Genomic DNA, 13,640 nt, shown 5'->3' with positions numbered 1-13,640 from the left:
CAGGGTCGAAGAGGTTTGCCTGGTGCTGTCGGTCCTACAGGTCCTCCAGGGCGAAAGGTAGATGTAATGGCAAAGCACTTAAAAAATATATATATATTCCATGAAGGTCGAATAAATTATTCCACAATCGACAATAACCTGCATGATTCAGTCAAAAATAAACATCCGCATCCTTCTGATTTGTGAATACAACTTTAATCATCAACATTTCGAAATGGCCTGACTTTTCCCATTATCTGCATATCTTTTCTCTGACATACAACGACCTTTTCTTATTTGTTGATTTTTCATTCAATCACATAATTATAGCATGAATTTTTCACATAAGCAATTGTCATTGTCATTATTTTCGTTCTTTCACAACAACTTTGATGGCTCTTTGTTTATTTTTCATTTCACAGTTTTGTTTTGTGACATGTTCAAAGGGCAAAGAATGTTGTATGCAGAGCAGGCTTCCTGTTGAGATAATAATCAGCATTGTGAAATTTTGCTAATAACTTTATGTTCTGTATTTACTTTTTTTTTTTAATTGTACAAATATATAGTAGTCCGCTTTTGATTTCCAACCTTTTTTTTGTTTTTGTTTTTTTGTATACAAGCTCGAGGCTCGTGAAAGAGCGAACATTAATCACACAGAAAGACAAACAGACACATAAAACAAATAACATCGGGAGCGGTAGACAAGATGGGGAGAGAGGGGGAAGGATACAAACACAACATTTGAGAGCAGGGACCGAGAGACATGGAGACATCGAGAGAACTGTGGGAGGGAGAGGGCTTTGGGGGGGAGGCATGGGAAGGGTGGGGGTGGGAGAGGTATAAAACATATGGACACTACCAGGACTTTCAGGAAAGAAGTTGGAATTTCAAACAAGGTGGATCTGGGGTGAATTAGTGGGGGTAGAAAAGATCAAGGTTTTGGATGGGGGAAGATAAGAGATGGTGGTGAACAGCTGTTTTAAAGACCTGGAGGGAGGAGTGTGATTGAAGTGAGTGTGGGAGTTTGTTCCAGAGGCGGGAGAAAAAAGGAATGAAAGAGTGAAGGTGAGCAGAGAGCCGAGATTTCGGCAGTTTAACCATCAGAGGGTGGCTGGCAGATCTTGTGCGACCTGTAGGAATATTTGGGCGACAGAGCACAGAGAGAGCTGGGGGAGCAAGGCCGGAGAGGAGTCGGTAGAAGACAGAAAGACCACCTACCTGCCTGCGGTGAGTGAGTGAAAGGCCCTCAGAGATAGCTTCATCGCGGGAGATTCCAATGATTCTGAAAGCTTTGGATCCAACAGCGTGAAGCCGAGCCAGGTGTGAGGCAGGAGCACCAGCCCATAGGGGAGAACAGTATTCCATTGAGCTGCGGATGAAAACCTTGTATGTGGTGAGGAGCTCAGGTGTGCCTAGGAAGGACTTCGCATGACGGAGGATGCCCAGTCGGGGACTGGCTTTGGAGGCCAGCTTGGAAATGTGGTTTTCCCAAGAAAGATCATGGCAGATAGTGAGACCCAAAAGCTTGAGCGACAGAACTTCTTGGAGAGGATTGTTGAGAAAGTAGATGGGAGGGTTGTCCAGTCGATCTTTTCGGAGAGACATAGTAAGAGTGTGAGATTTGTCAGGATTGAAAGACATGTTCCACTTGTTTGACCAGTCTGTGATTTTGTCCAGGTCTTCAGAGAGTGAGGAGGCTGCAGACTGCCGATCTGAGGGAAGAGGAATGGAGCGGCAGAGAGTGGAGTCATCAGCAAAGAGATAGAGTATAGAGTATTCCATAGACCTGACTATAAACTGCCCATTTGGTGCTTCGCAGGCATGGTGTTGCGTTACAAAGTGTGCCACCGCTAGTAGTATAGTATAGTAGTAGAGACTCTCTGCAAAATTGTAGTTGTATAGTAGTAGTAGTGTAGTTATAGTAGTTGTAGTGAAGTAGTAGTAGTAGTAGTAGTAGTAGTAGTAGTAGTAGTAGTAGTAGTAGTAGTTGTTGTTGTTGTTGTTGTTGTTGTTGTTGTTGTTGTTGTTGTTGTTGTTGTTGTTGTATTAGTTGTCCAATTTTGTATGGAGTCCCAATTTTTTTTAAAGTTTGATAATTTTGATATAACAAAGTGTTTTTGTGTTTCTGACATGAATACATTGAATCCTATGTTTCATTCAACAATCGATGATTAAAACCAATTTTATTCCCTTTTAGGGATTTCCGGGCCGTAATGGTGAAACGGGTCCAATGGGACCTCCTGGACCCCTGGTAAACTTGCTTGAATTATATATTTTTTCTCATCTCATGGCTTATTGGGATTTTATTTACCTATTTTCTTCGAAAATCACTGTGTAGATCCACTTTAGCAATGCACAGTTTAGCTACGTATGCCGACAATTTTAATTTCAGGCCAATTTTGCGTAATGTTTACCATCATAAATAATGTGCTGATAGTTATTTGATTGCTATTGCAAGGAGCAATATTATAGTAATTGTTAAATTCTGATTCTTAAATATTGATGACAAATATTAGTTTAATATGGTGTCTTACAGGGACCTGGAGCTGCTATGTCTCAAACAGAAATCAAAGCGATTGTGAAGGTAAATTAGGGAGGAGGGGGGAGTGGGGTATTTAGAGCCAGTTGGAGGTTAACACACAATCTGTACTTTTGAACACACAATTTCACAACAAAAATAGGGTTTAAAAAATAACAATTCCAGATGGACCCATTTGGTGTTTATAAACTCCCCTTATTGCAGAGCCGTCAGTTTCTCTTTCCACTTACTTTTGTCGATGTGATAATCTTATTCCTGATCAGGACTTGTGTTTGGAATGTTCTTCAAGCCGTGGCCACTTGATGCCTGGTCTTCCTGGTTTTCCTGGAGACAAAGGAGATCCTGGGCCACCAGGACCTCGAGGTCCAGCAGGTTCCCCGGGCTACAAAGTATGAAGAGTACAGGTTTCTGTTCTGTTGCTGTGTAATGGTGTTTTTAGCTCCCTTAATCAAGTTCTGAGTATGTTTTACCTTGGTTATTTGATATTCAGCTGTGAGAGATAGAGATGCAGAGAACTGAAGGAGTCTTTCAACTTGTATTACACTTTGCCAAAGGCAACATTTCACACTACCACATGTACAACAATTCATTCATTAAACAACCACTCATGCAACAACCTCTTCAACAACCAAGGCAGACAATGGTCCCACCAACAACCACCCAGCATTTGTGTGTGTGTGTGTTTAAAAAATAGGGTTTAAAAAATAACAATTCCAGATGGACCCATTTGATGTTTATAAACTCCCCTTATTGCAGAGCCGTCAGTTTCTCTTTCCACTTACTTTTGTCGATGTGTAGGTACAACCGATACTGTACAATTAAGTGTGTGTGTGTGTGTGTGTGTGTGTGTGTGTGTGTGTGTGTGTGTGTGTGTGTGTGTGTGTGTGTGTGTGTGTGTGTGTGTGTGTGTGTGTGTGTGTGTGTGTGTGTGTGTGTGTGTGTGTGTGTGTAAGAGAGGGAGAAGATGAAGAGGATGCAGTAGGAAGAGAGGAGGGGTATGGAGAGAAGAGGAGTATGCAGAGAGTAAGGGGCAGGGAGAGGATTATATATATATATATATGAACAGGATTGTAAATAATCAATCGACATATGTGGGAATATTGTGCGCGCAGAATCAATCAAACCACGTCCTTCGGGAAACTGCGTCAGTACTCTGCCATCTGAGCTATCTGGGTGACCCTGACCAAGCATGCAATTTTTCCATACACATAATTACCACTCTCTTTCTGTCACTGCTTCCGGAGCACTCGCTGCCAACCATAGAAGCACCGACTGGGAGCATAGTCACATATGTCCATTGATTATTGACAATCCTGTTAATATATGTATATATAGATATATATATATATTAGCATTTCTTGACTATTGGGAGCATCGAGTTTGTATAACCTTTTGAATGCCCTCATATGTCAAGGATCCACCATCATTCTTCATTCAATGCATTCAAAATAACCTAGTTGAAACTAATTTATTTTTAGCATCCCCATTTTATAAAAAGTATTTTGAAGCATGCCTGGCAGACATACATTCAATCACCACTCGTGTATATGTCAGAATGAAGGAATAAGATTTCATCCCGCTGAGTGGTTTTATCAAGGGATTTTGCTTGAAGATGCTTTTTTCTCCCATATTGTGAAAGACTTGGTTAAAGAGCTCACAAGGTCACCAATTGCAACAACTCACGTTTTGACGTTTCTGCTCTATGCTTCACATTTGATTTGATTCAGTGATTTGGCAAAGGAATATAATTATATGGCAGCTTGTGCAAAATGTTTCTGGGTTTTCTGTTAAATGCAAAATGTTAAATAAAGGGGCGCCCTACATATATAGGTTAAAACCCGTTAGTAAGTAATGTTTTTTGTAGTGTATGAATCAAATTGGTGCCCCTTTATATGAACTTTCCGAGAGTATTACTTGGTTCCTCCGAAGAACACAAGGGTAGACCAGCATGTACGCACAATTTCTTTTGAAAATCCCTTCTTTTCTATTGTTTGGCATCTTATACAACATGTGGAATGTCCCTTCTTTTCTGTAGTTTGCCACATGGGACATACCATATAAAGGTGCCTTTTCTATGCCTCTGGCATGTTTCCCAAGATAGCTATATGTTTTGATACCAGAAGGGTTGCTTGAATGCGGCTGTATCTCCACTGTGTTTGACTGCAGGGAGAGCAGGGAGAATTTGGAGAACGAGGAAAATCTGGGCCCTCGGGCCCACCGGTAAGGACAAATACTCCATTCAGCTTTCGATCTCATGACTGTGTTTGATCACCTGACCTTTGAGTGAACCACTAATCATAAGGCCTGTGAGAAAATACTGACTAGTAACATTAATGTGACGTAACAAAGCAAACAATTGTTTTCTTTTGCTGCAACATTAAAAAAAAAAGAATTTTCAATAAAGATTTAAGAACATCTTTCTTTTTTCTTTTTTTAACATCTTTAAAAAAAAAATTTTTTAAACATCTAATAAATCAAGGTTTCTTGTTGAGCATCCTGTTTATAGACAGTTGTTCCAGACACTAGTTTATCTGCATGCAAATAAAGTCAAAGATTCTACATCTTGCTTTCTTAAATTTGTCTCCAATTGTTCTGATGTCTTGTCCTTCCTATAAAACGTGTTCCAGCACCTATTGGAGCCTGGCTCTCTATTGGAAAATGAAATTAGTCAAGAAGGAAAAGGAAAATGTTACTTCAATTGAATTAATGCAGCGAGTGTGTTCCGGGGCCCTGCATCTCAACTCATAATCCCTTTTATATGAAAGATTGAAAATGGAATGCATGTTTGTGCTTTTCCCAGGGTATGAAGGGGGAACCAGGTACATCAGGGAAATGGGGAATGAAAGGCGAACAGGTATGTACCTCCGATTTTACCTGCACATGTGCCGTAAACGTGATTTTCAGGCTCTTTGGCTGTAATGTGAAACATGATCTTTTCAAAATGCTGCAAATAATTGTTTTGTTGTTGAAATCATGAAATATATGGTATCGTTATTTTGTTGATAAAATAGTGAAAGTATACCTGCCATCTGCCGGTGTAAAATGGCTTTCTTGAATTATCAGATTCTTAGCTCTGAAAATGTCTCGCGAGTTGGAAATGTGTATCGGCGTGTGGTTTCAAAGGGCAAAAAAGGATGCGGATAGGGGGGAAAAATCTCCACCCTTCTAATTGGAAATGAGCCATTCTAAATTGTCTACCTTGTGCCATGTAACCATGGCAACATTGTTTTATTACACCTGTTTTTTTTCCTTCTGATGCAAATAGGGGTTAAACAAGAATGACAGACATTCACAAGCGAATTAATTATGTCTCATGTGCCCCCCTTCCCCATCCATTGTGTCCCCTATGTAATCAAAAGGAAGTCACTGGTCCAATGTTTACGTCTTTTTGTGCCAAGTAAAGTCCTGTCTGGAATAGTTTCCAAAATTTAATTTTGTTCATTAATAATTAATAAATTCATAAAAGCATAAATTTTGCTGATTTTGGCCTTTACCCTACTGTCGAATACTGATATTAATTTGAAATTTGTCACTGGCTTTGACACCAAGACAAATTTTTATTACAGACCCTAGCCATCAAAAAGCTAAATACAGTCTGACGTGGGGAATACGTTCCTGGAAAATCCGTGAATAGCGGGGCATTGTTTCAATGGAAAAAAGGGGGATAGGTTCCCAAGTCGCGAAAATCCGTGAATAAAGATGACTAAACCGCGAACGGCGAGGCAAAATCCGCAAACAGTGACGCAAATCCAGAGAATGTTGAAGATAATCCACCAAGGTTGATGAAAGTCCCAGAAATGGCGAGACAAAAGCCGCGAATGTCGAATAAATCCCGCGATGGTTGATGAAAATCCGCGAAGGTCGATGAAAATCCGCAAAGGTCGATGAAATTCCCACGAATGTATGCCGCAGCATTGTTTCAATGGGGAAAACGGGGATACGGTATAGATTCCCTGCGGTTCCTGATTCATAGAGGAAAATTTTTTAAGTTTAAAATGTTTTCGACCACAAATACACATTATTACAGTTTCACAAATAATGCTTACAAAAAAAAAAAAAATCCACAACACCAGGTGCAGTACCATTTCCAATATATTTAAGGAATGCGTTTACATTTATTAAAACTGCAAAACCATAACATACCGTGAGTAAAAAAATGACAACACCCGGAACAGTACCATTTCCAATTTATTGAAGGAATGCGCTTACAGTTTATTAAAAGTGCTTAACCATACCGTACCGTGAAAGTTAAAAAAACACAACACCATCATGTACCATTAAAAAAATTTATTTTACAAACACACGCAACTTTCAAATGATGATGATGATGATGATGAATTAAAATCCCATGAATTCATTGAACACTGAGGATGACCCAAATGATAGCCCTGCAACGTGGCGCACTGAGGGAGAGGCAGGAGAGGCAGCAGTTGAGGGTGTTGGTGAGGACGCTGGTGAGGACACTGAGAGGGTGGCAGGAGAGGAGGGTGCTGGTGGTGTTGAGGTGGAGTGTGCAGGGTGAAAGAAATGGGTAATGGAGAGCTGCCTGGCAGATTGCCGCAGGTTTCGATGCAGCTCTTTGTCGGGGAGAAGCAAATTATCCAAGCCCCTCTTGAACTTGAGGTATCTCTCCATGACTGAGTCAGCATCTTCCAACTTGTTGACAAGCGCCCGCATACCATGCAGCAACTCACCCAGGAACTGGACTGTGAGGTTAGACGTCGGCACCTCTTCCTCATCACTGCCCGCCTCCTCCTCCTCAGAAACAGTTAGAATGGCCACCAACTCCTCCTCGGTGAGGTTGTCACCATGTGAGGCAATGAGATCCTCCAACACCTCAGGCTGCATGTCATCAAATCCTTCCCCTCCCAACTGCCGTGCCAACCCGACAATCACATGCCTCTCCTCAATGTTATCGGGAAAGCCAGTAAAGTTTCTGATTACCTGTGGCCACAGGTTGTGCCAGGACATGTTGATGGTGGATGCTCTCACCTCATCCAGCGACTCCTTGATGGCACCGATGCAGTGGGCAATGTTGAAATCCTTCCATCACTGCCTGGCAGTGAGCCTTGGGTCGGACTGCAATGCATCCAAAATGCGGCGAAAGGTGCGACAGGTGTAATACGTTTTATACGTTGAAATCACACCTTGGTCGAGTGGCTGAATGAGGGAGGTGGTGTTGGGCGGCAGGAAGATCACCTCGACATTCGGGTGAGCCACGTCCAGGTTCGTGGGGTGGCCAGGAGTGTTGTCCAGGAGCAAGAGAACCTTGAACGCAAGGTTTTTGCCCACCATGTACCTCTTCACCTGAGGGACGAAACAATTATGGAACCGGTCCAGGATGATTGCTGCCGTCATCCAGGCTTTCTGTTGGCCCTCCAAAACACGGGGCAGAGTTTGCTTATTCTTGCCCTTGAGAGCACGTGGGTCCAGGAAACGGTACAACATCATGGGTTTCAGCATGAGGTCCCCTTTTGCGTTTGCACAGAGGAGAAGAGATACCCAGTCCTTGGCAGCCTTGAATCCTGATGCTGTCTCCTCACGCTTCGAGATGAAAGTTCTCATGGGCATCTTTTTCCAGAAGAGGCCAGTCTCGTCATCATTGAACACCTGCTCTGGGAGGTATCCCTTCTCTTCAATCAGCCCCGTGAGTTGAGCAGGGAATGCTTTTGCCACCTCGTGGTTTGTGGAGGCACGCTCTCTTGAGAGCTTCACATTTTTGAGACAGTACCGCTCCTTGAAACGATTGAACCATCCCCTGCTTGCAGTGAATGAAGTCGCGCTGCTTGTACCATCATCACTCGGCGCACCACCCGCGCCAGACAGATGATAGTAAATTTGTTTGGCCTTTTCACGAATGAGAGGTCCAATCAAAGGCATACTTTTCTGCATGTTGTCCTCGATCCATATACTGAGAGCCTTCTCCATCCTGTCTATGTGGACATCCCGGACATGGGTGACCACCTTCATACTCGATACAGCGCTCGCTGAAATACTCTCACAAATCGCCTTCTCGTTCTTCCGTATGTAGCGAACAATGGATTCGTTGAGGCCATACTGCCTGCCCACAGAGGCCACATTCTCTCCTCTCGAAAGCCAGTCGAGCAGCTCCACTTTCTGGCTAAGGCTCATGACTTTCTTCTGCCTCTTGGTCGTCGACGCATCACCGGCACTGGTCTTGCACTTGGGAGCTATTTTGAACGATGAGCAAAGCAAGTCAAAAACACAGGGCAATGCAACGGGACGAGAAAAATGATCGAGATCGAGGACAGTCCGTATATGAAGGATTGTGGGTATTGAGCCTATCTGCAAATTTCAACAATAGATTTAATGAAGCATTTGCATTCTATAATTCACGGGGTTGATTTGTTTACACATCTGGTGGGATATCCGGCGAAGGTCTCAATTATAGTACAGATAAAATTTGCTGCCGTAAAAGCCATGAAAACGCATATCACACAGCAGGTCATGCTCGTGGCTCATAGATGTTTTTTGTGTATGTGTGTCAGCTGCTTTTTGCATGGCTGGTAAAAGATGGGTTTTATAAATGTGTCAAGCTAGCGGCTCGTGAAATTTTTTTTTGCGCCCTTGAAAAATCACGAATTTGCGGAGCATGGCCGCGAATAGGGGGGGGGGAACGTAATTTCATGGAAAACAGCCGCGAAAAAAAAAGAAACCCGAGAATTTGTGGGTCATTTTTCCGTGAATAGAGAAACATGTCACATTTTATCAACTGCGAAAAGCGGGGTCCGGACCGTATATCAAACAGTTTCAAACAGAGCACCTCGCTGCCATTAGAGTATTTAAATTATCCGCCATTATAGTAAATTTTATTATTTTAGAGTATTTTCTGCAACTGGACCAGACGGCATCAGCCCACGTGTGCTAAAGTCTTGCTCTGCTGCTCTTTCACATCAAAGTCTTGCTCTGTTCTCTTCATCCTCTCTTTTCCTCAAGGTCATCTGCCATCAGCTTGGAAATCAGCCAACATTACCGCTTTACACAAAAAAGGTGCAAAAACAGATCCTTGCAACTACAGACCAATCAGCCTGCTCCTAATTATCAGAAACGTCATGGAATCCATCATTGCTTCGGATATCAAATCCTTCCTCTTCTCCATTAGCTTGATCTCTGATCATCAATTTGGATTCAGACCAGTTCACTCCACTCTGGACATGCTGCTTCTGCTGTCTCAACAATGGATGGAGGTCTTCAATGCCAAACGGGAAATCAGACCTGTCTCCCTTGACATATCTCGTGCCTTCGATTATGGTCTGGCACCCCGCCCTGCTCACCAAACTCTCCTCGCATGGTATCCATGGAAACCTCCACGCATGGCTTGCGGACTTCCTCACCGGTCACATTCAACGTGTGGCCCTGAATGGATTTCTCTCCTCTCCCCTTCCTTTTCTGGCTCGTGTTCCTCAAGGCAGTGTTCTGGGCCCTGTGCTTTTTCTGGTCTTCATCAATGATCTCTCCGACTCTCTGGAAAATCCTCTCCATCTCTTTGCTGATGACTCCACTCTCTGCCGCTCCATACCTCATCCCTCAGATTGGCAGGCAGCAGCGTCTTCACTCTCTGCAGACCTGGACAAAATCACAAACTGGTCAAAAAGTGGAACATGTCTTTCAATCCTGACAAATCTCGCACTCTCACTTTGTCTCTCCGAAAAGACCGTCTGGACAACCCTCCCATCTACTTTCTGAACAATCCTCCAACAAATCTCCAATAAGTTCTGCCACTCAAGTGTTTGGGTCTCACTGTCTGGCATGATCTTTCCTGGGAAAACCAAATTTCCAAGCTGGCCTCCAAAGAAAGTTGCCGACTGGGCATCCTCCGTTGTGCGAAGTCCTTCCTTGGCACACCTGAGCTCCTCACCACATACAAGGATTTTATCCGCAACTTGATGGAGTACTGCTCTCCCCTCAGGGCCGGTGATCCTGCCTCACACCTAGCTCGGCTTCACGCTGTTGAAACCAAAGCTTTCATAATCATTGGAATCTCCCGCGATGAAGCTGATTGTGAGGGCTTTTCTCTCACTCACCGCAGGCAGGTATGTGGTCTTTCTGTCTTCCACCGACTCCTATCCGGCCTAGCTCCCCCAGCTCTGTCTGTGCTCTGTTCCCTAAATATTCCTTCAAGTATCACAAGATCTGCCAGCAACCCTCTTTGGTGTGAAACTGCCAATATGAAGACTTTCTACTCACCTTCACTCTTTCATTCCTCTTTTTCCCACCTCTCGAACAAACTCCCACACCCTCCTCAGTCCCTCGCCTCCCTCCAGGTCTTTAAAACAGCTGTTCACCACCATCTCTTATCTTCCCCCATCCAAAACCTTGATCTTTTCTACCCCCGTTAATTCACTTCAGATCCACCTTTTTTAAAATACCGACTTCTTTCCTGGAAGTCCTAGCAGTGCCCATTTGTTTTGTACCTCTCCCACCTCCCCCCCCCCCCCCTTCCCATGCTCCATCCCCCCAAGCCCTCTCCTTCCCACAGATCACCCGATGTCCCTGTTCTCTACTGTTGTACTTGTGTGCTTCCCTCTCTCTCCCCATCTTGTCTCCCGCTCCCTTTATTATATGTTTTATGTGTGCCTTTATGTTTTTTTGCCATTAATGTTAGGTCTTACGCGAGCCTCGATCTTGTATACAAAAATAATAATGAAGATTTAAAAAAAATGGAATCAGATGTGGCAATAAATGTGAATTGTTTATCTCGGATCGATGATAGAAGCCACCATTTGCATTTTTGCCGCTTCCATCCCGTCCTCGTTTACAATGCAACTTGCTAGTCTAAAGAAAAGCACTAAACCGATCTGTCTCTTTCAATCTGTTGGTGCTCCAGTGTAACATAATTTTCCCAATTCTTGGTTCGGTTGGTTGGAACACTTCAGGCGAGCCAATTCCAAAAATTTTGCAACCATTTTTGACTTTTGACCCCTGTTTAATCCCTAAAGAAAGTCTCATGCCAAATGGTTATCTGCATACTGCAGAGCCTGTTTGAAAGCAACTTTTGTACCAAATTTTAATTACATCAACTCGACTCAAATTCAAGGGACTAGCACATAAAAATGTGTCATTTTTTTATTGTTTCAGCTTTGACCCATTAGGGAGCCAAAATTGGGGAAAAAAATCTAAAAGGGGTCTGGGTGTTTTTGGACCATGGTACATCCTTGCTTAATTTGAAGAAGATTAGCTCAGAAATGAAGAAATGCTGTGCAATTGTAATTGTTTGAAAGGGTGAATGGAGGAGAGAAATAAACAGGGAAAACAATCATCTCTCCATTCTGTAGGAGGGGAGACATAAACATGGAGGTACAAATATTGCTACACTAGCCGAAACCCGTGGAACATCCACGGAAGGGAGGATGTGGTGTATGGATAGAGTGTACCATTATGGATGGCATAGGGGATTTGCTTGTCCGAGTAAGAGTTAGGAAGAAAGATGAGAATGAAGAGTGCGTATATGAACAACGATCGCCGACACCGGCACAAATGCATGCTCTGGATTGTCCACTCAGTGGACGGCTTGCTTTCGCCTTCACCTGTCCAATCAGCGGACGACTTGCTTCGCCTTCGCCCAGCAGACGCCAATACGATGGCGTCCTAAGATGGCGTCGTATCGGCAGTTAATCGGATGCTTTTGGGCCCCAACGTCGGCTAATTCAGATTTTTCGAGTATGGCTGTACGTGATAAACAAAGAGCGTGGTTCGTAGATCGTAAATCCATTAGTGCCGTGGGCATCGGGTCACTGGGTGCGGCGTAAAAGGGATAACAAAGTCGAGTCCTTACACTATTATTATATAGATGAGACACACAAGATGGGATGGAAGAAATGAGAACTAGCTCAAAAGGGAAAAAAACACACCTATACAATACACTAATTGCTGGATCCAGAGGGGCCTTGGGGTACATGTCCCCTTACCCCCACATTTGGGCCTACATGTGACAAGGAACTTCTTTGCCATTATATTGGCCTGCTTCCCACCTTGGATCCTCTCCTGACATGTTGTAATTCCCAATAAATGGATGCATTGTTCAAGCATTCCATAACTCTCAAACTTTAACATGATCTTGTGTATTCCAGGGACCACCTGGTGTGCCAGGGTACTCTGGACCTCCAGGACCTCCAGGTTCTCCGGTAGGTACAGGCCTCATTCCATCCCAAGTGTCACACACCCACACAGTGCCAGTCTGCTTGTACTTGCAGGCCTGACCTGATGTAAAACAACAATCAACAAAGTTGGGCTGACTGTGACTGCATGGGGAGTTATTACTTGGGAGAACAAGTTGAGTGGCACAACCATATGTTTTGGTCCACACCACCAAATGTAACCACAAAACCAAATTTAGCACCTGAGCTTGTGGCACATTTTTTAAGACTACCCCAACCAAAGCACTGATGCAAATTAGACTTTCTTGGACATTAGTACAAAGTCTTCAAGAAATGTGTGAATTTAAGGAAAAATGGGTTGGCCTGTATAACATTCAAATCTGAACCCCTGACTCATGATGCAAGGAATGCATGTGTAAATCACATGTGTGCCATATTTGTTTGTCCATTGCCTGTTCATGTCTTTGTAATTTAGGTGAAAGTACATTCATCTATTACTAAAAGGAGCAGCGTCTGTCCATCCCACTTTATTCCATGCCACTTTATTTTAAAGGGTACTGCTCTCGTAGAATAATAGAAAATTGTACCATTGGAAAGCTAATAATTGGTTTACTTGGTTGGAAAGCTGATGATCCATTTACTTGGAACAAAAATTTGTGTCCATTTAATCATAAAAATGCCCGTTTTAATAGCACGTCTTTCTAGGATGGAAGAAGAAGAAGAAGCAGGACTTGGAGCTTTAATGTAGCAGTTCCAACAGTACGACAGCAGGAACCCTTTCGAATATAGCGTGACGGATACGGAAGAGGGAGACAAAATAATATATAGCAATGCCTCTTTAAGCGATTAAAATTATATATGTATATATATATATCTCTCTATATTATAAAAGAAAGTTTTTGTTTGTTTGTCTGCGCAAGCTAATCTCCTGAACGGTGAAAGACAGGAGGAAACCTCCAATACAAAAAATGTCGGGACGGGCCCCGGGAAGGTTTTAGGCTAGG

General features: G+C 43.2%; 1 protein-coding gene across 9 annotated transcripts in view; it reads left to right on the top strand.

Moving 5' to 3' along the window:
- The window catches only part of LOC137439043 (uncharacterized), a 330,944-nt gene that overhangs the window by 274,725 nt on the left and 42,579 nt on the right, over window positions 1-13,640 (top strand). For all 9 annotated transcript variants that reach the window (XR_010986846.2, XM_068134660.2, XM_068134658.2 and 6 more), the window contains 7 exons: window positions 4-57; window positions 2,177-2,230; window positions 2,516-2,563; window positions 2,782-2,907; window positions 4,685-4,738; window positions 5,319-5,372; window positions 12,610-12,663. Coding sequence is in view for 8 of the 9 variants with exons in the window: in XM_068134660.2 (XP_067990761.2) it covers window positions 4-57; window positions 2,177-2,230; window positions 2,516-2,563; window positions 2,782-2,907; window positions 4,685-4,738; window positions 5,319-5,372; window positions 12,610-12,663 (444 nt within the window). In the remaining variant the exon portion in view is untranslated. The remainder of the gene's footprint in view (window positions 1-3; window positions 58-2,176; window positions 2,231-2,515; window positions 2,564-2,781; window positions 2,908-4,684; window positions 4,739-5,318; window positions 5,373-12,609; window positions 12,664-13,640) is intronic.

Source organism: Myxine glutinosa, chromosome 13 (assembly GCF_964187855.1).
Source record: "Myxine glutinosa chromosome 13, kmMyxGlut1.1, whole genome shotgun sequence".
NCBI lineage: Eukaryota > Metazoa > Chordata > Myxini > Myxiniformes > Myxinidae > Myxine > Myxine glutinosa.
The sequence above is the reverse complement of the archived record's forward strand: the minus strand, read 5'-3'. Positions and strand labels throughout refer to the sequence as shown.